The sequence below is a fragment of the Lutzomyia longipalpis genome, chromosome 1 (assembly GCF_024334085.1).
Source record: "Lutzomyia longipalpis isolate SR_M1_2022 chromosome 1, ASM2433408v1".
In the NCBI taxonomy this organism is placed as follows: domain Eukaryota; kingdom Metazoa; phylum Arthropoda; class Insecta; order Diptera; family Psychodidae; genus Lutzomyia; species Lutzomyia longipalpis.
The window spans coordinates 48,222,072-48,250,021 of record NC_074707.1 but is presented as its reverse complement, the minus strand read 5'-3'; the positions used below and the strand labels follow the sequence as shown (position 1 = coordinate 48,250,021).

The 27,950-nt window shown below is 32.3% G+C and overlaps 4 protein-coding genes across 9 annotated transcripts in view; 2 read left to right on the top strand and 2 right to left on the bottom strand.

Moving 5' to 3' along the window:
* The window catches only part of LOC129787983 (protein Peter pan), a 1,185,971-nt gene that overhangs the window by 705,203 nt on the left and 452,818 nt on the right, over nt 1-27,950 (bottom strand). The window lies entirely within an intron of this gene.
* The window catches only part of LOC129787980 (L-dopachrome tautomerase yellow-f2-like), a 1,067,766-nt gene that overhangs the window by 586,998 nt on the left and 452,818 nt on the right, over nt 1-27,950 (top strand). The window lies entirely within an intron of this gene.
* LOC129788002 (G protein alpha o subunit) overlaps nt 1-27,950 on the bottom strand; it is a 64,741-nt gene that overhangs the window by 10,956 nt on the left and 25,835 nt on the right. The gene's annotated exons all lie outside the window — the stretch shown is intronic.
* On the top strand, nt 10,788-27,940 carry LOC129787970 (probable cytochrome P450 49a1). Of its 4 annotated transcripts, XM_055823879.1 has the most exons (11): nt 10,811-11,635; nt 11,714-11,897; nt 13,620-13,933; nt 23,098-23,263; nt 23,750-23,830; nt 24,536-24,652; nt 25,055-25,131; nt 25,838-26,033; nt 26,121-26,456; nt 26,549-26,730; nt 27,448-27,940. In XM_055823879.1, the coding sequence occupies exons 3-11, from the start codon at nt 13,732-13,734 to the stop codon at nt 27,687-27,689; spliced, it is 1,599 nt and encodes a 532-aa protein (XP_055679854.1). In that variant the 5' UTR covers nt 10,811-11,635; nt 11,714-11,897; nt 13,620-13,731; the 3' UTR covers nt 27,690-27,940. The 4 variants fall into 4 exon arrangements, with proteins under 4 accessions (XP_055679855.1, XP_055679854.1, XP_055679852.1 ...); XM_055823880.1 differs by lacking the exon at nt 11,714-11,897 and having other exon boundaries at nt 10,788-11,318; XM_055823877.1 differs by lacking the exon at nt 11,714-11,897 and having other exon boundaries at nt 10,811-11,331.

Sequence of the window (27,950 nt, the reverse complement as noted above, 5' to 3'; positions counted from 1 at the left end):
ACTTGCATATTTTTCTCTGAAGATGAACGCGCGTGAAAAAAATTTATGAATGACACCATTCATGAAAATCACACCTTTTAGATCAAATTTACTCACAAATCTCCCCTCCTCCAGGTTGCGTAAGGCAAAGCAAAAAAAAAATAAAGAAGACATGTGACGAGTTCTAGCTAGAATAGCTAAGAAAGCATCACGCTCTCTTCATCATGGATATTTAAAGACAAATTTGCACATTAAAGATTTATTAGTGGATTTTTGTCAAACAAATTTCGCGGCTGTTTCTTTTTTTTTTGCTTCACTCTTAAAGCAGAACTATGTTTAGCACATTCGTGGGGAATGTCGTGGAGAAGAGGAATTCCTGAGAAAAGTAATTCCGTGTGCCACGCAGAACAATTTCTCCTAATTGGCCTCCACCCTCAACCACAAGGAGAATACGCAAGTCATGTGTAGCACAATAATTTTGAAATATATTGTAATCTATCAACCACTTAAACTCACTGACTCACCCCCTCTCTGCTTCACATCGACGGAAGACCTCAACGAGACGATATGGAAGACCACTTTGGCATATTTACAGAGTCACGATATAATACATATAGCAGGAGGAGGAGGAACTATATGCTCATACAATTCAATTAGATCTTTAATAAATTTATCATCCATGGAAATATTACAGGTGCTGTACTCTTCAAAGTTTACCAACTATTTTAAACTCAATTGCTTTTAAAATAATATTTATAGAGATAACTGGAGCCAAATTGAAAAAGGGTCTAAGTTTAAGGCTAAGTTGCAGAGAGAATAAAAAATCCCTTAAGATAGTTTTCATAACAAAATAGAAAGATTTTCACAAATGAATGAAAAATTATCTCAAATAAATTTTTCATTTTGCCCCAGACTCCCCTAAACATCTTGCCTGTGATTATTACAGAAGCTTTTCGCTCGTATTTAAATTGAAACTGAAACTTTGTCTGGATTACAGTTTTATGCTATGTAACTTCCGTCAGTGAAGCCATAATTGGATATTCTGGCTGGACAGGATACAAGTTAACCCTTTTAAAACCTTTAGGTTATACGTTGATCATTTTTAAAACTAAATATTGATCTCATTATCATTATCAAAACAACTAAAGAAGATGTTCTCACAGTGAAAAGAGCTTTTGCTCCTTCTGCTCCTTCTTCAGTACCAAGAAATACCTTTAAAAATTTCAATATTTTTAAATTTCCTATTGGACGTGAAAGGGGAGTATCGTATTAAGAGAACAGAAGAAACTAAAGAATCAAGAAATTCTTTCCAGATATTCTTATTTAACCCAGATATGCTCAGGAACTATTTGAAACCTAAATCTGTTTTCAAAACCGTAAAGAAAAATCGTTTCTTAACCAAAATTCTTAAAATTGGGTGTAAAAAGTTCTAAAATTTTTTTTTAACGGAAAATATTCGCAAAATAAAACCATTTTTCCATTTTTATGTACCTTAAATCATCAACGAAAAATTTGGGATAACTCTAAACCATGTTAACGAGGTAATGTTTTAATCTTTCTAACTTCTAATGCTCAGTATCAAGTGCTTAAAGTTGTAGCCTAGTAAGGCCATAAGGCTTAAAACTTAAAGACAAGGTTAAAGGACTTTAGGATTTTTCCTACACAACACATGAAACCTTTCGTGAGATTAAATTTTATTTACAAAAAAAGTGAAAAATGTCATTTTCCACAAGAGTTTAATACGTCGAGTAGTAGGATATAATCTCTACGCTATCGTTTCATTTTCTTTTTTTCTTATTATGGAAAAAAATGTATCCGTTGCGGTTGAGGATGACAGGCAAAAAGTGAAAAACTTAGAACTTTTTTTTTCCTCCTATAGGAGTATTTCAACCAACATTGCACGCTATTCTATAATCCCTTTTCCCACAAGCAATGCTTTTTACTATTTCCACATATGGGGCTCAATATCAATTTGTGAATAGAAAATATTATTTCACGGTATAGATACTAAAAATTGTTAGATAAGTCCTGCGGTTGGGTGAAGAATTCGCAAGACAGAGAGTTTGAAAAAAAAACCATCACTCAATTAACCTCCTTTCCGCTCAAACTTTGTTATTATAAGAGCAAATACACCCTGCTGTATGCTCCAAAGTAAAACGGGTAATTAATCAATAAAAGTCTAAATGAAAGATACGTACATATGCTGAACCTGCAGCAGAGCTTTATGCAACCGTCCAATCTTTCATGCCTTTTCATCACTTTTTGATTAAAATGAAAGGTGAGTTACCTTACATGTGGATAGATGCATTTTTTGCACTCTTGAAAATATCATCCATTGATTGAAATTCACACAAAGTCAATAGAAGGGTAAAGCAATGAGATTTGTTGTTCATTTAATTTCACATCATACATAGAGACGACGTTGCTTTTGCGGTTAGTTTATAGCTATGAAAAGAGGCCTAAAATATGCTGTTTTTTTTTCTCCAATTGCATAAGAAGATTTTGTGAAAAGATCACTATCAATTATATTTGAGCTTTGAAATTAATATGTATATGGTGAGATACTTTATACACGAATATGTAATATATGGCCAAAAACCATCAAAAGACCCGGCATACCTATGTATTTTCCACGACATATTTATTGCTGCTTGGTGACGAAAATTTGTGGACAATTTGCCTCTTGTTCTCCCCATCAATCCCGCACGCATGTTTGGGAGAAAACCCAAAATATTGTGTCTGGCACGGAAAGGAGATTGAAAGGTGACACTTTTGGGGGCCTCTTTAGCATAAAATTTTATGTTTAACTGCCTCATCATCATCATGAGACTCCACTTGTATGACTTGACTATCAATTTTGCATCTCATGGCGATTCTTATGTCACACTTCCCTCCCTCCTTCTTCTTCATTACATAGATTACAGCAGGAAACAAGAGAATATTAATTTCAATTGCTGTTTTACCAAACAAATGCGTGGAAATTGCTTGTATTATGTATAATAGATAAATTTTGTAGATATGAGAATGAAAAATGGTTGAGATGTTTTGAGTGCAACTCAAGCGGTTTTATCTAAAACAATCATAAACTATTATATTTACTCAAATCTTGCACACTGACGAGAGAATTCATATAACTAAACATGGAGGTAGGGCAATCATAGCTATTATTTGGGCAATACTGAATGGAATTTAACTGTATGAAGACAATAAGAAAAAAAAAGTAATTTATTTTAAAGATGGCTTAGCCCATCAAATAGGTCGCTTTATGGGTTTAAAAGCGACGTTTTGGCTGCAGAAGTTGAACAAAAAATTTTAATAAAATAATTCTTTAAGATCAGAAAAAAAGCTGAAGCTTTTTTCGCTTTTGACAATATACTATATTTCGAATTTATTTAAATACTTCTTCAAGTCCTGAAAGGATACAACATAAAGAAAATAAGCGAATGAACGTAGTTTTTTAATTCTTGATTGTTTATTTAATCCTTATTAAAAATAAATTATAACAAATTAAAAAAATCACAACATAAAAAAAATCATAAATAATTAAAAATTCCTCTTAAATGGTTAGATCCTGTTAGAACTCATTACCTGAGCATAAAGCAATTTCTAATGTTTAACCTTCAATGTTTATACATCATTGCAAATATTGATTCATCATTATTCATAAGCTTGAACTTTTTAGCATCAATCTAAGAGTTCAAGCAATGTCCTTGCTTTTCTAGCTCCTAAAAATTAATTTTCCTGCTTAAATCTCAATTCTGAGAATGACGATTTAAGTGCAAAACTTTTCAATGTTAATTTGCACAAACGAAGAAACTAATCTTGAATACATAACAACTTAATTTCATATAATTATAACTATTTCTAATAATTTGACTTTGCCCTTGAAGCATATTCTTGGGACTATCATAACAAAATAAATCAATAACTTGCATAGCTTGAAACATTTTTTTTAATTTGATATTTCCTTGGCATTAGGTATATAATCTAGGTGTTAATGAAATGATTTCCACGTTTTTTCGTTGCTGTTAAATAAGGTTTAAGGCCCTAAATCGATGATTTAACAGAGTATATTGCCACCATCACAAAGTTTTCCTTGATGATGAGTTAATTTTAACTGCGATGGTGTAGCATCCGTGAACGCATTGAGGGGCACTTAAGGCAGGTAAAAGATTAGAGAATCATTCGTAAGGTATGATGGGTGTAAAACCTTTTATTAGCTTAAAATGCCACAATGACGATGAACCAAAAATTATTATTATTACTCTTAATCTTTTCATTAAATCTCATATCTTTAGGCGAAACAACTCGTGTCTCTCCAGCATTTATATAGGTATACCTTCCATGGTGCTCTTTTATGAAGTGTATGTAATAAAATTTATGCGTCTATTGCAGTTGGTTAAATACAAAAAAAACAGTCCACAACATAAACTTCTCCATGTACAAACGACGCGTGCAAATTGGTGGTTAAATAGAGTACATTGTTCCTCTTCGTTGGCATAGAGAAGTTGAGGTACGGAGAAGGTGAGGAAAAGCGCGTATGTTTAGCTTATTTTTTTTTTGCTTTAACACTATTTGTTAATTTCTTTTACCATCAAAGATTCGGTGGAAGTATCTAATTTAAAGAACAAATTATTCGTCTGTTCGACATTACTCCTCCATCGATACATGAATGGTCTACAAGAGTTTTCCTTTAGGGAAATTGAAGTTAAATTTGGGACCAGACAATACACAGGTGAAGGTGTTTGAAATGAAAGTGTTTTGTATTATGCGTTTTTTAGCTCAAATTAAACCCAATTTGCAATGCAGGACTCACAAATTAGATCTCAAGTAATATTTTGTTATACAACATGTTCCAATATTGGTTGAAAATGTTTTTTTATTATTAGTCTACATATCAGAGAGGGAGATTAAATTTTAATTGCTGAAATAATTCCCTATTAAATTTGCAATTTTTCACACCAATATTGCAGCAGAAAAATTGAATTTTTGAATAAATATTTTTAATCTAAAAATTTCTTTGAGATTGCAATCAAACTTTTATTGAGCAAGTTTTGGCCTAATTTATCGGAATGATCGCGGAATAGTGAGTATGTGGGTTTTGGATTTTATTGACTTTTTTCATTTTTATAGTTTTTAGAGAAAAATAATCGCATATTTTTAGAGGAATTCTTTTCATCTCTCACCACCATGCAATGAAATTGAAATTGAAATATCAATAAAAGAGTGGATTTCTTCATAAACATCAACAGACAAAATTTCTCTATATTATTGTGAAAATATTAGACATAATTATTTAAATTTACTTTATATGTTACCTGAGGTAGGTATCTTAATTGTTATTTTGCATTACATCAACTATCTTTGCCGTAGCGTAATCTCTCCGCACAAACGTTGATACTTTTATGACTTTAGTGTACTTTTGTGCAATTTCTGCGTCAAAACACCCAAAGCTCAAACTACAATTGCGCTTCTCCACATAAGATTGCAATCTCACGAGCAAAAATACCGAGCGTTACCATCTTTTCCATCATTATTTAATACACTCTGACTGGCTTGGTAGAAGAAGTAATATATTGGAAGACAAAGACTGTCTATTAAAATCCTATCATAATGTTCGTTATTATGTAACGTTTCAATTGCACCTTGTTTGTTTAAAAAAAAATTGTCAACTCTTTGGATTTCGTCACAATTTCTTGGGCTTTTCATGCTCAATTTTCAACCATTCCATCCTCGTCAAAACGCAAAAAATTACCAGGGGGAAATACCTACATTTTTCGTTGGAAAACATATGACACAAGCAAGCTTGCAACATAGCCATATGGAACTTCCGTATGGAGGAAGAAAATTATATTGTATCACTAAAAGTTTCACAAGTTTTTCCGTAAATTGCATGATGCTGAAAAAATTGCCAAAAAAACTCTTTGAAATTCTTTCTCACTCGAAAGTTGATTTAAAATCAATTCTTCATTCTCACACAGCAGCTAAATGCGCCTTGCAAGTGTGGTCTGACAATTTTATTATATTTAAGCGAAATATCGTCTCTCTAACCATACCATGATTGTATTATAAGTTTAACTAGCGTGTTCCTGTCAGGCATATCAATTTTGTGCTTCCTCTTTTAAAAGCCCGCCACTCTCACCATACTTGTCTCGAAAACCCATCACCATTATTATTTCTAACCATAAAAGCGGTGCCACAGTTTAAAACAACTCAATTTACGATGTCTTTCGCCGCATTAATCTGTGAGATTTTGAGCTAACAATCGCTTGCATCTTCTCAGACGATCGATAATTTATCAATAATTAATTTACTTATTATTAGTTATTAGCCTATTCTATTGAGGATTTATAGGAGGAGAGGTTTAGTTATTAAGCAGAAGGAAGTGAAGTAGAAGCATTGTACCTCAAGGAATATGAATCAATGTGTATTGTATACCTACTATTCAATAACTAGAAGCTTCAATTTCTATAAAAGCCTCTATCCTAGCTAGATTCTAGTAGATATAATGCTCTCTTTGATTAAATTGTTAATAAACGTTGTTGAATATAATTTAAAACAATGGTTTGAAATTATTATAAACCTTTGTATGTGGGTATATTTGGAGTCAGCTAGTCTATTGGTACCTCACAGCAAAAATTAGGGGAGCACGGAGCTTACAAGATCGTTATTTAAGAGATTTGTTAAGAAATTTTCCATGAAATCAATTATGAAAAATATTCCTAGAAAAGTCCGTAAAGAAGAAATCATAAATTCTAAATTATATCTTAGAATTAGAAATAGAATGGTAATTTGGAATGAAGGGTATTAAAGAGTACAAAATTCAATAGAAAACTGTTCAGTTTAATTAGAAATTACAAATCGTAGATTGAAATTCACTACTAAATCTGACTTAATCTGTTTCTTAGGCCAGGGTAAAGATTTTTCAAGCCAAACTTTAGTTTTATTTAGAACAGGCTTAAGTTTTTATTCTTTAAGCTTTTAAAGCTTTAACGTATAGTTTTTTTTTAATTGAGCTCTGATTCAATCTGATCTAACCTTAAAAAACTTAATGCAGATTTTGGTTGAACAAAAATTTGGCCTAGGTTAAAAAAATTAAAACCTGTTTTAAGGAAACCTGGGTCTAGCCTAAAGAACTTAGGGTTAGCCTAAAATATAAGCCTAATTAAAAAAAAAACTTAGGCATAGCCTTTAAAAATTAAGATAAACCTCTGTAAAGAAACTTAAACCATAAATGACTCACTCTATCCTGTTTCCCCTAATTCGACTCTTGTCTTTTGAATAACTAAAATTTTCTACAGACTACCTACCTCGAAAAAAAAACTCATTTTATTATGTATATAGTTGCTGACATAAACAATAAGGCCAATTTGCACATGGTAATTGCATGTTAGAATTACAAATGACTCCTGTCTCTGTATATAATTTCACTTGACATTTTTTGTGTGACATTAACTCCGCTATCAGGCGGATTAATATTATGCTGCCTTTAATTAGCGGCTCCTGTTGTGAGGCGGACAAGTGATACAAATTCTCCCTCCATTAGGTAAATTATTAAATAATTTGCTGTGACAGAAAAAAATACTATAAGACCAAAACGAGCCTCATATTTTCAGCCAGGCTATATACTGAACAAAGAATTATCACAAGTTTTTTTTTCTATTACTTCAAGGTTTGGTTAGCGCATTTTATGTTCTGTCAACATTTGACTATATAACATTTTGGTGAATTTTATGTATGCCTAAGAGATGGAGAAAATATAATTTATATTGTGTGAGAAAACTTGAGGATTGATGCTTTGTAGTTTCAACTAGTGTTTAGTTACTTTTTTTTTTCAACTGGAGTTTTACTTTGCAATGCTGCCACTCCAACTGAAATGGGCGATGAGTAAAGGAACTTGATAGCGTAGGATGGGTGCTTTAGGGATGCATATTGCAATTTATCACTTTGGAAAGGCATGAGCGGAGTTTTCCATGAAAATTGTGTACACAACCGAGGTAGTTTGCAAAGACCAGAGTCATCCACTTTTGCATAGGGTACTTCATACATTGAATTTAGTTTTGCCTTTTATTAAGAATATTTATTATTCTCTCACACCGGCGACCTCATGCCCCAACGTGTTGCATAATAAATCCATTCATCATCACACACGCTCTCTTCGTCGTTGGAGAATTATATTCAAATAACGTCCACACTGGACATCACTCTGCAAAAAGGATTTTCTATTAAATCACTCTCTTGGTTGCTTCTTAAGTTATCGCGCCTTTTTCTTCCTCATCATCAGCCGCAGTGTTAAATTAATGGCAGAATAATTGGCAGCATACAAATCTCGGCATAGATTGAAAGTGATTTTCAATTGAGCTGCTCTTCGTGAAAGACACAAAGAGATGATTCAACAATGTTATCTTCCCAACAACCCAACAACTCAGTGTTAGGGAGCATAAATTGCAATTTTTGCCGCAAAGCGTGCATGGTAAGAATTTATCACTGAAACACACAACATTTGTGTGACCCTCTACGTTGCAACTTTACCTCTATGTGCCAAAAGTACAGTCACTTTTCAATATTTTTTTTATTTGAAAAGCGAGTTTTCTTGCATTACGAAATATCGTCTTACACACATGGTACGTCTTAAGAGCAACCTACATACATACATAATATTTATATCAAAAACATCCTCCGGAGGTATGTGTGGTGAACGAACGGGTTTCACATGAAAAATTCTCAATGCAAAAAAATCTAACGTAGGTCACCTTATTTGAGGCACCATTCAATCTTGTGGAATGTACCACAAGTATCGAGAAAATTGCATGAAGAGATCTCTCATATATAGTTTTTGCATTTTATATACTTCTTGTGCACCTTTCTGCGGTTACACGAGCGAAGGTCTTCTCAGGTGAATAATAAAACGATGAAATTTTCAAGAGATTTATGGATTGGGAGAATCTTATGAATGTTTGATTAATATGTGGAAAGATTTATAAATCGTGGATAAGTTCTCAGCTGCGCATTTCAAAATGAAAGTTTCCCTATGTATTTTTAAATTTTTCCTTAAATCAATTATAAACAAAATTTTATTTCATTTTTTTGTTGTAAATTCGTATCAAAAAATTGTTAAAGTTCTGAAGAAAATTTATGAAAAAAAGTTCATTATCTTTTCTAAATAATTTTCTTGTGAATTTCACTGCAAATTCAGATTTTTTTAAAAGAAAAATTTGCAAATTTCCATAATAAATGCAAATTAGCATAACAGCATAAAAGCAAGAATTTTAATGATACCTATGCTTCACATGTATACTTCTCACTCAGCTGTTAGCTCAGCCTCAAGTTGTTAGCGACAAATTTGAAATTATGCAAAAATTTAAACAGTTACCTTTAGTTATCAAACTTATTAATTTGTGCTCTAATTGTGATACATAAAAGGGGCATAATAGACATGTATTTCTTCATCAAGTTTAAAGTTTTATATAGGTAGGTATTTTTATAACAGCCACACGTATTTGCGTGCCTGTGTACCAAAAATAACCCAGAATTTCCACTTGATTGGAATTTTTTTTCTTTCACAGAGCTTTGAACTCCAAATTCCAATAAATACCTGCAGTCATGCGTGAACTTGTAAACAGCCTCTAGCTACACTTAACATAAGAACTAGATTGCAAAATTCTATATTATGACTGATACACTTTTAGCACGACAAGTTTATGCAGTTTTTAGGGCATTTGATTTTTCATAAAAGCTCGTTATGATTATGTGAAAAAGCGCTTGATTTTTTGGAAAATTGAAATCTTAAAGGTATATGTTTTAAAAGTTCTTTGAAAGCTAGTTATCATGTGAAATTCACTAGTCAGAAAGATTAAGACTTAAGTTTTCTTATAAGATTCTTTAAATTTTCTTAAGAATATCTTTAGTTTTCATATAAGGTTTCTTAAAATTCAATCAGGCTGAATTGCTAGATGCACATTTTTCCAAAAAGTGAAAAATAATTAAATAATTAAAAATATGCTTTTTGCTCGATTTAGTTAAATCTTAAATTTTAATTTTTTCTTAAGAAATGTTAAGAAATCCTATATAAACTTAAAACATTTTTTAAAAAAATTTTTTAAAAAAATCTTAAGAAAACTTAGGTCTTCCTTAAGCAATCTTAAGTCTGTCTGACTAGTCTGAAAAACTTTGTTTCTTTCCAATTTTAATATTTTTCCGTAAAAGAACTCTTAATAAGTATAATTCTTTCATTAAGAATTTGCATCAAAGCATAGTCAATTTATGCTCCTTTACGTTCATCAATCTATGCCCCTCTGTAATTCCTTATTGGAGAAAGGTTACAAAACATTTTGTCAATGATCAAAAATAAACAGCGTTAAAAGTGCGATTGAAATTACGTATTTGCCCTGCTTTTGAATCAATATATAGAGAGTAAAAATTTTGCAATATAAAAAAATCTTCTCCATGCCTATGAATTCGCTTGTAGCCGTACCTACATAGTTTTCTTTGCAATTTCTTCGTCTCTCTTGGCGCGTCTAAATAATGACAGAATTGAGTGAATTTCTAAGCTTCCATGAGCACCAATAGACACACAGTTTGCCAGAAGAAGAAATAAAACTAAAAAAAAAGATAGAGTCTGGGTGCCTCTAACTCTCGCTACACACTATGCTCAGATGGAAGAGAGTGTGTTAGGTGCAAAAAAAAAAGTGAAATACACCGACCGGTGCTCAAAAAGCCAAGACGAAGAAGGAAAAACTTTTTGGCGGGGCGCAAAAGAGCCACATTAGGCTTTATTTAAGCTTTGTGAATTTTTCCTATCCATTTCATTTGCGGCAATCAACGTGGTGTGGCGATCGGTGCTTCGAAGGTGCCCATTTGAAGTGTGTGAGAGATATTTCTGTACAATTTTGCATGATCTCCGTGCTAAGAAAAACTGATCTGTGTTCTGATTCTGTGGCAATTTGTGACAATGTGAACTTTCAGACCGAAAAAATACAGAGAGAAATCATTGGAGACAATTGCTAAGAGAAAATTGCAATCAAGGAAATAATCAGAGAATTGTGATCAAAAGCATAAAGAGTTTATGTGGAATTTTTTTTTTCCTGTCAAGTTGTGTAAAAATTTTCTCCTTTGTGGATAATAAAATTTTTTAAAACATTTTTTTTTAGTGCAAGTTCATGGATATTTTTCATACGAAAAAAATAAGCAATTTGTGCTCGAAATATTTCACCACACATTTTCTGTAATTATAAAATTTTTGGCGAATAATTTCCAAAAAAGGTGCTTCATGTGTTATGTGGCGGTAAAGTGACGTGTAATGCGGATATACCTGAAGAAAAGAATAATTTGCACAAATTGTTAGTGAGAGAGGTAACATAAAATGCTTTTTTTTTATTGATCAACATTACAATTTTTTTCTCCCTTTTTGCTATTTGGCAAATTACCTTCTCTCACTCTCTCTCACTTTGAAGTTAATTTATTTTCCAAACCACAAAACTATTTCTCTTATTTCTTCTCTTTCACGCGAGTACTGCCCGAGATGAGGGACCTACTTTTTTTTCTCTTAAATGTGTGTACATATTTGCCTTTCAACGTGATGTTATAAAATTCCAAATAATCATTGATTGAGTAGAGTCTCAATGGTGGCAGCAACATTTCAAAGTCAATCTCTTGTGTAATAATCATAAGATTTAATGACAAACTCCAAGATGAAAAGCGTGATAAAAAAATTTGTGATTTTCTCTTCTCACAGTAAATTTGTGGATATATAGCAAGTGTTAAGGAGATGTCTCAGAGATGCTGAAAGACCGCCAAAAGACGCTTTGCTAATAAAATCTTCCCATTTTATCACTCATCTTCAACTTCTTGCACTTTTGTGAGCAACAAAGCAACACTAAGCTGCACAAGAGCATGATGCATTAATTAGCAAAACACACGTAATCATATGTCTTTAGCATTAAAGTGTCTGCTTATGATACTTCTCGCTCTCTTTCTACTATGTTCTTACTTTTGGGATCAATAGCCATAACCGAAAGAAAGAAAGAAAGAAAGAAGAAAATATCTTCTAACATTATTTACATATCGCGTTCGATTTCAGAAACTTTTCTTCTGCAAACATTTGCGTGCCCAGAGAAAGAGGAAAAACAAACAAATTTTCTGTTGATAAAAGTTAACAGTTTTCACTTTTTTGCCCACAATCTCACACATCTGCGTGATTATTTTATGGGCTCAAAGATATAAAATAGGGTGTTCAACAAATTCCTATTGTGAAAAAAAAATTGAAAAGAATGCGCAGCATAAACTCTTTGAATCATAAATACAAATTGTGAATGAACTTGGATTTTTATTGAATTGAACCTCGTTATCAAATTAACTAATTTTATGGAGAACTTTGCACTTTAAGATGAAAAAAAGAAACCGAAAAAAATTAAAGGTGCTACTTTTGATGGAATCAATAAATCTCTACCTTGACTGTGTCATTTAAATCTCACACTTATTAAGCCTAATTAACAATTTTTTTTTTATTAAAGAAATATATCCAACCAGTTGTCCATCAAAATATTTTGAGATTTTCATTCCATATTAATTTTTTAAATCTCTTTAAAATGCAAACTTTTAATGAAAATATTTATTTAAGTTTAAAAGCGCAATTTTGCATTACTCTTCACGTTTCTTTTCATGCGGAGTCAGGTGATAGACAGGTACAAGAAGTTACTTCATCAAGAATGAAGAACATCGTAACTTCTAAAAGCTTTCAACGCTGCATTTTACTTTCTATTTTATGGCAAATTTAATTGACAACTAGTGCAAGAAAATAAAAGGAAAAATCCAATAAATTCCATGAGAAACCTCGTAATATTTTTTCTTAATTTCACATAAATAAACGAAAAATTTACGAGTCCGATTATAAAATTAAAATGATAATTTTATTCACAGACGAGATAGATAAATAAAAAAGAAGTCGCGTAGAGAATAAAAGGTCAGTGTGCAAAAATTTATGGAAAACTACAACATTCACAATTCAAGAGCATCCCATGAGCTTTTCACGCCCGCCCCCCAAAGCACCGAGGGAGCTTTTCTTGCATTTATCAGTTGTGGCGTGGAAATTTCTCACGCCCTCCCACACCCTAAAATTGAGAGTGAAAAGTCCTAGGAATTTTGCATTATTTCTTTTAGGAGAGATAGACTGAGAGAAGGAGCCATTAAAAGGCCATCAACCCATCTGGAAGACAGTAAAAAGTGTTGTGTACACTTGAACGCAAAAGAGACGCCTTGTGCTCCACACAAGGTTGTTTTACCAATGCGGAGAGACCGTTGAAAGAGATCTTTTTTTGTCCAATTTAATAGCTCCGTCAAAATTCACTCAAGCGCAATTTCTTTAAATACCAAAACCATTTTGCACACGTAAAAAAAGGGGCGCGCGAAAATGCACATCTGCAAGATAAAATGATCATTTTACCAACATACCCATCTCGCGGAACTTGCAACATAAAACATTGAAATGCTTACGCGAGTGATGACACACAAAAAAGAAGAGTTTTGGTGGGAAATTTACACCCAATATATACGATTTGCAGCATATTTATTGCAAAATCCACACTGTGCCTGATAAATTTTTCATGTGACACGCTTAACAAACCTTTTGCTCTCTATTGCAGGTCCTCCCCCACCCCGCAAGCTTAAGCATAATTTTATGGTGTAGAAAAAAAAATTGCGTTGCCATAGTTGGAGAGAGCATTAAAAAGTAAAAAACCATAAAACGAAGACAAAATGTCGAAGCGAATTGCAGATTCTCTCATGAAGAGAACAACATACTCTTCAGCAGCCAACATCTTGGCCAATGATGTAATGGGTGTTGATGCACGATCGCATGGCCAATTGGATTTCTCTATGGCGAAGCCCTACAGTGATGTACCGGGCCCCAAAGAGCTCCCCTTCATTGGCAATTCATGGAGATTCCTCCCAATTATAGGTAAGTTTCAACTAACCGTACACATCTCTATATATATTTTATACTATGCGGAATTATATATGAGGTTGACACGTGGAAATTGAACTTCTCTCGGGGCAAATTTCATCAATAAAGATGCTCTCTCTCCCTGCAAATACCTATACCGCTTATATGTAGGGGGAAATGGGGCAATTTGTTAGTTTTTTGGGAGAAACATTTTCCTGATTTTCCTGAAAATATTTGAGTTTTCTCATGACGACTATCTTATAGGAAATTTTCCGGGCTACAACTTTGTCTCAGACGATTTTTCTCTATCTCAACGGGAAAATGCATTTTCAGGCCATTTTCCAAACCCTTCCACATTTGCCTGTTTCAAAAATCATGGGGCAAAATGTTAGTTTGCGTTTTTTGGCCTTAAATTTCAATTTTATGAATTTATTTCATCTAGACACTATAAAAGCAATTGATAATAAGGTATTTGCGTAACAATTAGAAATTTTTTTTAATAAAAAAAATACAAAAAATAAAAAAAATGAAAAATTTATGAAATTGCACTTTTTATTTTTTAAATAATTTTATATTAGTAATAGAGAGTAATATAACATGCTAAATTATAAGTATTAAGTGTGCCGACTGGAAAAAAATAAAATAAATAAACAAAAAAATAGTTAACAGCCTTAAAAACGGTTTCTAACATTTTGCCCCAAGGGGTACTTTTTACTATCAGTGTTATACGGGAAAACCCGGAAAATTTTTTCGGAAAATTTAGACTAAATTCGTGTTCAGCAATAGTTACTCTATCAAAAAATGCATTTGGATCAAAAAAATTACACAGAAATACGCCAAAATACGATATTGAAATGAAAGGTCAAAGTAACTTTGAAATTCGAAAAATTTGTTTTTTAAATAAATCCCAAAATATTAGATCAATTAATATAAAACTTTATAGGCTTAGTTAGAGTTATAAAAGGTACCTTTTGACTAAATTAGAACAATTACGAAATAATATTTACTGAGATATTGGAGATGTGTGGTCTTGATTTTCTAACATTTTGCCCCATTTCCCCCTATGTAATGTACATAATGTTTGAAAATCAACGATATGGTACCTACAATGTGTCGTGACATTAAATTGACATTTTCAACCGCAATATGCATTTATGGAGAGAATACTCTGATATCTCACGTGATATTCGATGCCTCCCGCACAAGTCAAGTCCCATATATTGCTCTATAAAGAGAGCGTTATATATGTATATTTGAAACCCAGAGCATTTGTCATGGTTCATTCTATGTCTAATGTAGAATGTTTTGTTTGTAACAAAGCTCTGGAAATTACAGATGAGAAAATGAAGCTTAAAATAACTTATGACTTAAAAATAAAATCTTCTGATATATCATTTTAAATTGACTAAATTTGTTATATTCAAAATCCATTTAAAAATTAAAAATTATTTAAAATCAAAAAAAGCCTTGACCGTTTTATTGCAAAATCAAACAAGTTTTTCTTTTTAAAATATTCCACAGTTTGTCGTGAAGCATAAGTTTGAGTCATGTCATAATGATAAACTGTGAATAAAAGATCAATCTTTGCATAGAAACCTCCACTAAAACAATTCTCAATATACAAAAGATATGAGGAAAAAAGATTAATTTCAATATAAAAAATAATTCTCATTTCGTGCCATTTAGCGTGTGAATCCGTGAGAATATTGTAAATAAAAAACCAATATTGTTTTCAATTGTAAAATATAATACATGGAGCATTACCAAATTAAAACAACAACTTATTCATTTTTGCTAATTTAACCAAATAAATCCTCATTTCATCAGACATGCACGTTAAGTACAATCAAAGGCAGATTTTCGTACATTAAAAACTCATTGAATTGCCTTGCAAAAATTATTCATTTTCCCACGAAAATCACATGAAACGAGTTTGGTAATAGGTATAGTGAGACCTTATATCATGAACATAATTGTCTTTTGAATTAATGTTTGCTTTTTGATGAATTTAACAAGTTTTAAGTTTATTTGTTTTAATTTTTTTGCACGGAACTTTAAGAAGCAAGTAAACGTTGACCTTTTCAGACGATTTTATGCATTTCTTTTGATACCTTTTGCCCCCAAAAATTGTCAATTGTAAAGGGACGACCGTGGGTGATGAATGGGATTTTTTAAAAAACGGATTTTCGGTCTTACTCTCGGCTAATTAATTTTTATTTCTGGCCAACGTTTCGGACTATTTTAGTCCTTCCGTGATAATTAGCCGAATAATTAATTAGCCGAGAGTAAGACCGAAAATCCGTTTTTTAAAAAATCCCACCCAAAAATTGTGTAATTTATTCAATAAAAAAATAATTTTATCAAATATTTTATCCTTGAATTCTTCTGTGATTTGTTTTAATGATTTTTCACGGTGTCTCTTTTAAAGAGAAATTAATCCTCATTTACCTTTGCTCCCTTTAGCGATAAACTATAAAATGCTCTAACGATTAAACGGATTAAACGTACCAAGATGAAAGATTAAATTTTAAACATTTTTCTCCGTCCTATTGGATTTCAAATGTCTTTATTTTATTTAATAGTGCCTTCATTGAAATTAAACTCTAAATTAAGTGCTGTAACGTCATAAATAATGTAGCCACTCCCTGTTCAAAGAAAAAACTTTCAAACCTTCTCGTGTAAACTAAAATAAAATACTTCACCGAGGAGATAAGCTTTCGAGAGAAAATTCAAATACAGTTGCAACATATTTTATGTAAAGTGGAATCATCATAAAACAATTAGTACAACATAAATAACAATTTGGCTCTATTTACCACGAGATTATAGCATAAGTAATGAAATCTATTTAGAAAATAATAAACATGATCGTTATTTTGGAGAATCTCTTTTTGTGAATAATAAAAATCATTCTCATCATTTTCGTGATATGAATAAAAAGCCATATTAAACTAATATGCAAATTGCTAAAATGGTATCGAAAAGAAGGACGGGAAAAAGAACGAATTGCGAAAATCGATTTTCCTGCATTAATGTTGTATGTGAGTATATTTTAGCACAAAATGGAAATTTTGTTTGATTATACATATAAGAAAACGTCTCTGCCGATGGGAAATACTATGTGTGTGTGTTGTTAACCATTAGCAAAATGACACGCAAACTTTTCCTACACCCCACCCTCTTAACCATCCGGTGTCCCATCAGCATCGCATACTTGTAAGTATATATAGTTTTCCCATGATTTCACCTCCCATTCATTTTTATTATTCATCCAAAAACCTACAAAAATCAACTTTACCACACACACAGTATTGTCCCTTCTGTGAGGCATAAAAGTTAGGTACGATGGTTGGTAAAAGAGTGATGAAGACCTTGTATTTGCAATTGCACAATCATGAGATGGTTCTTTTTCTTCGCTTCTTTCAATATTTAATTTATAGAAAATCCAACTGTTAAGCACAAACAGAGGAGAGTCACTGGGTTATATTATAATGCATAATTTCCCATGGCAATCGATGAAGGTTTTGTCTGTAATTTTCTTTAACCTTCTTCAAGTTTTATTGATCTCAGTCAATTTTGTGGTAAAATAATTCTAATTTAATAAAAGAAAGTCAGCTTCTGCAGTAATTTAATGAAAAATGAAATTGAAGTTATCAGTGATCATGAAGTTGATCCCTTAAATTATTATGAAATCAGTTCTTGTCTAAAAACATACTAACATATAGTCATGTTAAAAAATGAATTATTTTTCAACATTAAGCATGATTAATCATGAAGTAAATAGAACAGAAAGTCCAGCCCTTTTCATGAAATGAAATCACATATTCAGAATGACGGATATTGTTACAAGAATTATTAGTAATGCTTCATTGAACTTAATATGTTTTTTTTTACATAATTCTACATTAAACTATAGTGCCCGTTTTCTTCTAATTTTTATTTAATACAACCAAAGTGAATAAAAAAGAATTATGCAACCCTACGTGCAAGTTTCTTCGCCTATAATATTGAATGTTTCCAGTAAATAGTTCAATTTGAGGGCTTGGAGAAAAACCAGCGCGTGTCGTGAGACAAAAGGAGTAACGTTTCAATATTTATATTTACAGAGAGTAAAAAAAAGCAAACATTTCTTTTTCCCATTTCTTTTTAGATTACAATTCTGGCCAAAATGTTACAAAAAGCCGTTTAATTTGCTTATGCAATCCAAATCCAAATAAACTCTCGTTTTACCATTGGCATGCACACACACCCTCCGTGGAAAAAGTAATTAATATTACATGACACCTTTTCTTCCACATATACCTTCCCAACGTGATATTATTCTGCATGATTGTCCATTTGAGATGAGACGAAGATCAATTTGGGAGAAATTTCACTTTTTACAGGTACAACAGATTTTTCTCACAAAGCTTTTTTTCTTTCATTTGGAAAGAGAGCGACCGCCAAAAAAAAACGACGTGAGGAATGTTGAAAATATCTGACTTTGAACTGAACACCATAGTTTTGGTCTTTTGGGAAAAGCATAACACAAAGTCTGGGCAGAGTGTTGCAATCAGATTTAAAAGACTTCCTATTTTGCTGCTGTTTGAAAAGAAAAAAAAAGATCGAAACACTTCCTCACGTCTATTAAATATCAATTAGGGAGGAATTGAAATAAGTAAAGGTGCGTCGTAGGGATGGAAAATGATCATTATTCATGATTATTACATGTGTCAGTATAAAGTAGAATAATTAATTAAAAATAATTTTACTTATGCGAAAGAAAAGTTTGAAATTTATTATAAATGATTATTAGCTTTTCATTTGATGAAAGGGAAAAAATAAAATTATATACATACATATTTGTGAAATAACTTTATAAATATTGATGATTTTTTTTGCATAAAAAAATTATGATTTATTAATTAGTTTATGAAAAATAAATAGGGGAGACCGGGGTAAAAATAGTCATTTTCGAATTTTCAAATGCCAATTTCTCCCAAAATATAAATCGGAAAAATCGAAAAAAATTAGGGTGCAAAGCCCTACCAACCTATAATTTTTGACAGTAATTTAGAGGTTATGCGATCAGTACTTTAGAAGTTAAAAAAGAAAATAAATTTTTGGCCCATTTCCCAAACTTTTGCGTATTGAGAAAAACGCGTTTTCCGAAGTTTTCCTTCAGCAATTTTCCAATCTGATAATTTTTCTCACTACCTTGGTTAGTGCAGAAAACGTTGCCAAGGTGTATTTTTCATTAACTTTTAATGATTTTTCTGTACAATTATTTGAATCAAAACATACCCCTTGGGGTAGATCTAGTCATCCCATGTAAATCATATGGGAGATCGAAATTTTTGGCATATTTTCTATTCATTTGTTGCAAAATGGCGTGTTTGAGAAAATCGCAAAATTCTCTGTTTTAGTGCGTATAAAAGTGAAATTCCTTGTCGCGAATCAAAAGGTGAGAAGTTTAGCTATCAACTACTATCAATCTCTCAGGTGGAAAATCATTGGAAATGTCGGAAAATTCGACCGACTTTATTTAGCCAACTGGTGACTATATTTACCCGCCGCGTTTAAAAAAAGTCAGAAGCGGAAGGGTTTAGGAAAAGCTCGAAAACTCATATTTCCCGGGGAGATAGAGAAAAGTGGTCTGAGACAAAGTTGTAGGCCAGGAAATTTCCTATAAGAATGACATATCGAGGAAATTTTCTTGCCCTTGGGGAATCCTGCAGATAAGGATTTATGCAAATTGACTATTTTTACCCCGGTCTCCCCTATTTCAATCAATTACATTTGTTTCTATGAAAATAAAATACTTTTACGAAAAAATAAATTTCATTGAGGAAAATTTGTTGTAATTTGTTCGAGAAATTTATTATTAATCTGGGATTTATTGCGATTTATTTGGATTAAAACAATATTCTGTGACACATTAAATTAATGTAGGTCGTAAAAGCATGAATACAGAGGTAACTATCCCAGAAACCATGCCTCACAGGCTTTATATAAATTAACAAGGGCTCATTGCATTTTGTATTGGTTACAATATTTTGTGCCAAATATTATAACCGGAGTTTAACTAGAAAAGTACTAAAATTTAATTTAACACTAGTTATTCAAGATCGAGCAATTTTTTTAAGTGAAAATTAATATTATTTACTACATTTCTTAGTCAAACTCTGCTCCTTAATATTTAGCATAAGTTCTTCTTATATTTTTAAGGAACTCTCCTGAAACGATGAACTCTATTTGTTCAGAAAAAAAAATGTGATGCGCCTTTGCTAGATCTTTATATCATTCTGTTTTTTTTATTACAATTCTGATTGAAAGTAATTTTTTTGTTGAATTGAAATTTAAATTCAAAGCGATTTCTATCACAGAAATATTGTAGAGATCACATCTTTGAGCGGGTTAACATTTTCTCTTTCAAAGCAGCACCAAATAATTAGAAAAAAAATAAAAAAAATCCAATAAAATAAAATTCTAAGTTTTAATATTTAATGAAACTTTAATTAGAAAGAATAAGGAAGTTTTTAACAATGTTTATTGGGAATTCAAAACAAAGTATCAACTACCTGTAGATACCTACTTAAAAAGTCCCTTCGTTATGTATTATTTTAATGAATCTATTGGAAAATGTGCTTTATTAAAAGCAACTTAATTATGAAGGCGAAACAGATCAACTTCTATAGAGTCATTTATCTGATATACTCCGAACAAGTAATTAAAAGTGAAATTCCACAAGCTTTAATGCTCGTATATTTTGTAATTTCTTCACCAACAAGTTTCATTCATTCCAACATTGTTTGCGGAAATGCAGTGGCAATGATTTTGACCATCTCACGCGGGGGGTTTTCCTGGCATTGCAACAGTTTCACGATATGGCTACATTGTGATGTCGACTTTGACCAATCACACGGGATACATATAATTGTGTGAGCGAGTTCGTGCCACAAAGCCTGATCTTGCATTAATAATCTCGCACATCTCGCAGCGAAATCCAACATGAATTTCAACCATTTCACCTGAAAACCCAACCCGTCAGTGTGTCACGCGTTGCAATGCTCACAAAAAACTATGTACTAAACATAGAAAGAGAGAGGTTATGTAATGGACTAGTCGATGCTTAGAGATATAAAATTTTTATGTAATATGATGCGCTAAAATTTAACGCATCACCAACTAACAGATACACGAGCAATTGAAGATTTGAACGTGAGTTAAGTGTTTAATGCCAATCAAGGGGATCTCTTCGTGATATTTTTTTTTGTAAGGAAAGAAATTAGTACGGAGGCGAGTAATCTGTAATTAATGGGTTGTTGTCTTCTTTACAAAAAAGAGGCTAAAATAACAACGTGTAAATTACAGTATTGCCGCGAATAAATGGATCGTTGGTTAGAGAAACAAAAACTTTAAACAGCAATTAAATGCTATTTCTCCTCTTTTTTTTCTTTTCTCAAGATTTTATTGGCTTTGGTTGCTTTTAATATTATGCTGTAAATTAATATCCAATAAAATTGAGAACAAATTGCATGAAATTGGGTGTTTGATGTGAAACATGACTGTAAATTAAATTGATTTTCCGCTTTGATGTGCAAAAGGGAATGTTGCACAGCATAGAGAAGAAAGTGCAGGAGAAAATGTTTTTTTTGTTGTTGCTGCATCTTCCACGACAACGATTAACGCTGTAGATGGGGTCATATGTGAGCACGATTACCGAACAATAAATCAGAGAATTTTGCTGTGACATAATTCATTCACGCACAGATACAACAATTAAATCATTCATGGTATAAAGTAACTAAATGTACAGAGAGGGACTTGAAATTTATTAAGTAATATTAAAGTGAAGAATATTGAATATACAAAACTGATATAACACCACTCATACTTCTCCTTGTATTTCGTCTCTATGTGTTTTTTTTCTTTTCTCCGAAACTTTACCTGGCAAAGCATCTCAACACAATTTTTCAAATAGAAAAATCATCAAAGAAATTTCAACTATTTGTTTCTATAGCACCAGTTTTTTTTCTTTGCTTATTTGCAAACAGGAGATTATCCAATAGATCTTGTACACACACACAACTTGATGCTCAAAGGAATCCGCAAAGATTCTTCTCGTGCATTTTTTTGCTCATTTTTTCATCTCCTTAAATTCTCTTCACCTGATTCATCACGCAAAAATTAATCTTTTGCATAATTCATTACCGCGGGAGACGTTTTTTTTTTCAGAGAGCCGAATCTCAATTGTTTGCGATCTTTTTTTTTTCTTTCCACTTGACTATTACACAATAAGTGGGCTTGAATTGATTTTGCACAGAGATCATTTACTGGGTGAGAGTAATTGTGGGTCAATGAACTGCATTTGCCCCTTGAGCAGGGCAAATAAAAGATCCTAATAAAAAGAATCCAATATTTAGATTTTTTTGGCTTGAATTATAAGTATTTTCCAGGCTTTGCTTCTTAGTTCGAGCTTTTTAATGATTAAAAACCGAATAGTTCGGCTTGAATTTAGTACTTTTAAAGATTAAAGTTAGGATACATTTTGAGCTCAATCGAAGTAATTTTAGAACTAGATTTAGTACCTTTTAGGCCTTTGATTTTCAGTTCGAGCATTTTTATAATTAAAATATGAATATTGTTTATCGCTTTGAATTAAGTGTTTTGAGCTTGTTCTTAGTACATTTCATGCTTAAGTTTAGTACTTTTCAGGTTTGAATTAAAAACTTTTTAGACTTGAATTTAGTACATTCTGGTTTGAATTTAATATTTCTCGGTTGTTGCTTCTCAGTTCAAGCATTTTTATGATTAAAAATCAAATAATTTTTTCGAATCGTAGTAAATACTTTCCAAGTTTGAATTAAGTACTTGTAGGGTTATACTCAGTACTTTTTAGACTTGAATTTACTACTTTTTAAGATTGAATTTAGTATAATTATTAGGCTTGGCTCCTTAAACCCGAATATTTTTTTCAATTTCTGTTATGTAAGTAAATTTTTCAGGCTTGAGTTTAGTACTTTTCAAGCTTAAATTTAGTACTTTTAGGCTTGAATTTACCGTTCTTTGGTTTTTGCCTGTCAATTCACTGAAAAATAATAAGAAATCTCATCCATTTTTTAAATTAAAAACATTTCTTCCTTCTGAAAGATATTTATAAAAGAAAATAATTCAAGGTATAATGTTTTCCATTGCAGGTCAACATCGTATTCAAGATTTGGACAAATTAATGCTAACGCTGCATGAGCAATATGGAAAAATTGCCAAAGTCGGTGGTCTAATCGGACATCCAGATCTACTTTTCATATCAGACGGCGATGAAATTCGTAATGTCTTCCGACGTGAGGAAACTCTGCCGCACAGGTAATTTCCTGCCCACCCTCCACCCACCCAAAAGGAAAGTTTTACCATCACACCGAAAATGTTCAACTCGTTGGATTTAATTTTCCTAAATTGCCCTAGAAATCAAACTTCTCCAATGGAAATATACTGTAATCTATGTATGTACATAGCAATAGGGCGGTAACAAATCGATATTCATATGTTTATTAAATTTTCGCAAAATAAAAAAGCGACTTTCCAGGTATACTTTCCATATACTCCCAGCCACGGGGATTTTTTTATTGGTAGTAAATCCGGGTCATAAAACAGTAAATTTCATTGCCATAAATCAATATGATTTGACGCTCCAACCCACACAAGTATGAAATCGATTGATATCGCGACAAAACATTGTAATAATAATCCTCAAATGGGGAAAGAAAGAAAAAAAAACTCCACCCTTTTCCCTTTGAAATAGAGGAAAAATATAAAAAAAAGAATGAAAATTTTCTCTTCTTCTATTTTCAGGCCATCGATGCCATCTCTACATCACTACAAGGCCCACTTACGGCGCAACTTCTTTGGTGAAACAGCAGGATTAATTGGAGTGTAATTACATAGCGTATATAAAAAATGTGACATACACACATTATTTTTTCACAAGCACTTGTCTTCTCTCCCTTTTCTCTTCTAGTTAAAGGGGTGAAAGCCACCCCCTTCTAAGCATAATACATAGACCCAACATATATAGAATCATTTTAGCATGCAACATCACCACACCCTGTCCCTCCTTCTGCCGCCCAAGCGGCGACAATTGCAATTAAGTCGGTGTGTTTTGCATGCTGAAGAGGAATTATTTGCAATTTTCTCTCATTATTTTCTTATGGCACATTTTACTTGCAATTTACCACACATGCCCCTCTTTGGGTTTACCATCTCCGCATGCATTTCCTCGTATCCATCTTCTCTCATATTAAATTGCGAAAAACAATTCCACACACAATGTTTTCCTAACAAATTTTGCATTTGTGTTAGTTCGTACCATCCATTCAAAAGTCCTCTCTCAAGTGTTGTGAAGAGCATTATTGCAACTGCACGTAGTAAAAGCAATTTTATGAGATTAGATAATTTCAATTAAGAAAATGTGAAGAAAAATAAATAAAATTAGTGCTTCATGTAACGTCTTGATTGAATTTCATTTGATACAGTAAACGTAGAGTAGACTTTTAAATGGATAGTACGGAAAATCACGTAAAAGAGGGCCACACCTCGTTTTGTACTCAAATATTAAAATTTGACGATATTATTTTGCAGACACGGCGAACGATGGGATAAATTTCGTGCACAAGTTCAACATGTGATGCTCCAACCGTCCACAGCTCGGAAGTACATAGCGCCACTTAATGAAATTGCCAGTGATTTCATGGAGAGGTATATATATCGCTTTTCATTGCCTCACAACATCAATATTCTTTTCCACCGTTGCCCTGCATTTTTCCCATCCACTGCACTTCAATGCAATTGACTCGTGTCATCGCGTCGAGATTGCCATTCTCTTCTCCCGGGCTCTAAACTATCTATACATAACATACACACATTGTCTATACATAAAGCTCCCTCTAAACCCTCCTCCACACCCATTTCCTCAACTACATCCTCGCCATTTTCTACGGGGAAAATTCCACATTGTACCTACATTTTAAAATTATATATTTCTTTCTACGTCTTGATAAAATTGATTTGTTCTTTCTCATTTGCATTTTCACATTGGAGAATGTTGCAATAAATTGATTTTTGATCCTTTACTTTCTCTCTCCCTCTCCCCAAATGCAGAATCCATGAAATGCGAGATGAAAGCAATGAACTACCCGGAGATTTTCTCCATGAACTCTACAAGTGGGCCTTAGAATGTAAGTATTCCCTCACCCTATAACTAAAATACTTCTGGCACATTCCTAAAAGAACATTTTTCGCATTCAAATGATACACTTTTCTTTTATTTTCACCCTATTGCACACAACACACAGGAATCATGCAATCACAATGCAATGAATTATTCACTGTGCGCCAGAGAATATGATTCTTCTGCATAAGACAAAAACTTCTGCATTGCAATATAAAATAAAAGTTTCGTCATAACGTTGATAGTTTGAGAATTTTAAAATAAATTCCAAAATTGCTCTGCATTCCGGGAAATTTTATGGAAATGCGCAAAATTAAATGGAGAATTTAAATAAATTTATTTGAGTACAATTGAATTATGTTTCTTGAATTTATTCAAGAAAAAAAAAGTTAAGATTTGGTTTTTTTTTCTTAACAATTTTTCTCTGGAAATTCTTCTATGGTTTTCTCGTGCTTAAAAGCTCTCGGAAGCTTATTGAAAGTTTCTTCTATATAGCAACCCCCTACTTGTGCACAATACCAAAGACTAAAGGTTAAAGTTTATCAACTCTGGATTGCATTGTACACTCCATTCATCTTGATGATTAATTTACTGAATGAAACAAGGAACTAAGCAAAGGATTTTCTTTGAAAATCCCTTGTGTGTGATAAATTTATCACACTAACCAAATTCCCTTTGAAATTGTATATACATTGTCACCCCTTTTTCCAAAGCTATTGGACGAGTTTCCTTAGACACTCGCTTGGGATGTGTGACTGGTGAAGGAAATCTCGAGACAAAGAGAATTATTGAAGCAATTAACACCTTCTTCTGGACGGTTGCTGAAGTTGAACTACGAATGCCAATTTGGCGTATTTACAAAACAAAAGCCTACAAACGCTACATCGAGGCATTGGATACATTCACAGAGTATGGAGAGAGAGCTTTTGCAGCTTTATTTTTTTTTTTAGTATGCAATGCACTTGTGCTCACTAATTGTTTGCATCCCACACACAGGCTTTGTCAGGAGAATATAAATCGAGCAATGGAGAAAATAGCACAGGATCCAACGGAAAAGAATGAAGAAAATATTTCACTACTCGAAAGAATTGTTGAAAAGACGGGAAATCCCAAAATTGCCGCCATTCTCGCGATGGATCTCTTCCTCGTGGGCGTTGATACCACATCTGTGGCAGTTACATCAACAATCTATCAACTGAGTCAGAATCCAGAGAAACAAGAAATTCTCCTGAGGGAATTGAAAGGCATCCTACCAAAGAAAACATCACCAGTTGATATACAGACACTTGAGAAGATGCCCTACTTGAGAGCATGCATCAAAGAGACTCTAAGGTACCGAAAATTCAACGTTTCTCTCTCTATGAAAATAATTCCTAAAACTATTTTTGTTTAAAAATCTTTTTAACGATTTTTCTCCTCAACAGAATGTATCCTGTAACAATTGCAAATGGACGAAGTTTGCAGTCAGACGCCATTATAAGTGGTTATCACATTCCAAAGGGAACACACGTTATATTTTCGCATTTGGCTGCATCTAATTCACATGAATACTTCCCAGAACCGCAGCGTTTTATCCCCGAACGTTGGCTCAAACGTGGAGAAATGGGTAAAGTGTCAAAGTTTTACTATATTGTTTCGCTTTGAAATCAATAATGTGATGTAGGGTAATCCAAAATTAGCTTAAAAGTTGCTTCGACGGTTAAAATTTAAAATTTAAAATGTTTACAATTTTTGACAGTAGTTAAAATGACAGACAAATTATTTGACAATTCGGTTAATTTTTTTTTTAAATATTTAAAATTAATTAAGACTTTCTGGGGATTAAGAGTTAGGAATAAATTAACAAATAATGCGATTAAGGTGAACCAAAATGAGCTTAAAAGTTGTTTCGTCGGTTAAAATTTAAAAATTAAACTCTTTTTAAAATTTTTGACATTAGTTAAAATGACAGACAATTATTTGACATATCGTTTAATTTTTTTTTAAATATTCAAAATTAATTAAGAATTTCTGGCGATGACCGGACAGTTCTGCAAGTAAAATTTTAGGCATTTTGTTAAGAATCTCAAGAAAGATCTTCAGCTAAATAAATTTTAACAAAATCTATTTGACAGTACGTATTTGACAGCACTGTCAGGACTTTCAGTATTTTGACATTAATTCAATGAATCTATAGAAAATTTTCAAACAAGAAAAGTTTAAACATCAGACGGTATGTTAATTTAAACTTTCAACTCAGACTATTCGTTTTTTCATTAATTCCAACGAACTTTCCCATTAAACGACCCCATAAAACTACATACTCAATCTATTTTTTTTGCAGATGTATCCGACTGTCCCCATGCAGGTCAATCAATCCACCCCTTTGTGAGTTTACCATTTGGTTTTGGACGTCGAATGTGCATTGGACGTCGCTTTGCTGAGGCAGAAATGCAAATATTGCTCTCGAAACTATTCCGAAAGTATCAAGTTGAATATAATTACGGTAAATTAACATATAAAGTCATGCCAACGTACTATCCTGAAAATGAATTGAAATTCAAATTGACGGAACGTCTCAATTAGAAATCCCTATCCTGTCCCTTTGCTAAAAAAAGAACCTCCAAAAGCTTTTTGGCTCTATAGCTTTCAAAATAATTCACACATAAACGATTTAGGAGCTTTTTTCTTTCTCTCTCTAATAGTTCCAATTTATGAGAAATCAATTCTTTTTCTTTTTGCTTTTATGTGTATAGAACTTCGACAATATGAGGAGAATGTAAATGAATAAAAAAAATATTTTAAGATTATAAAATAAATAGAATAATAAATGGAAAAGTTTGACTT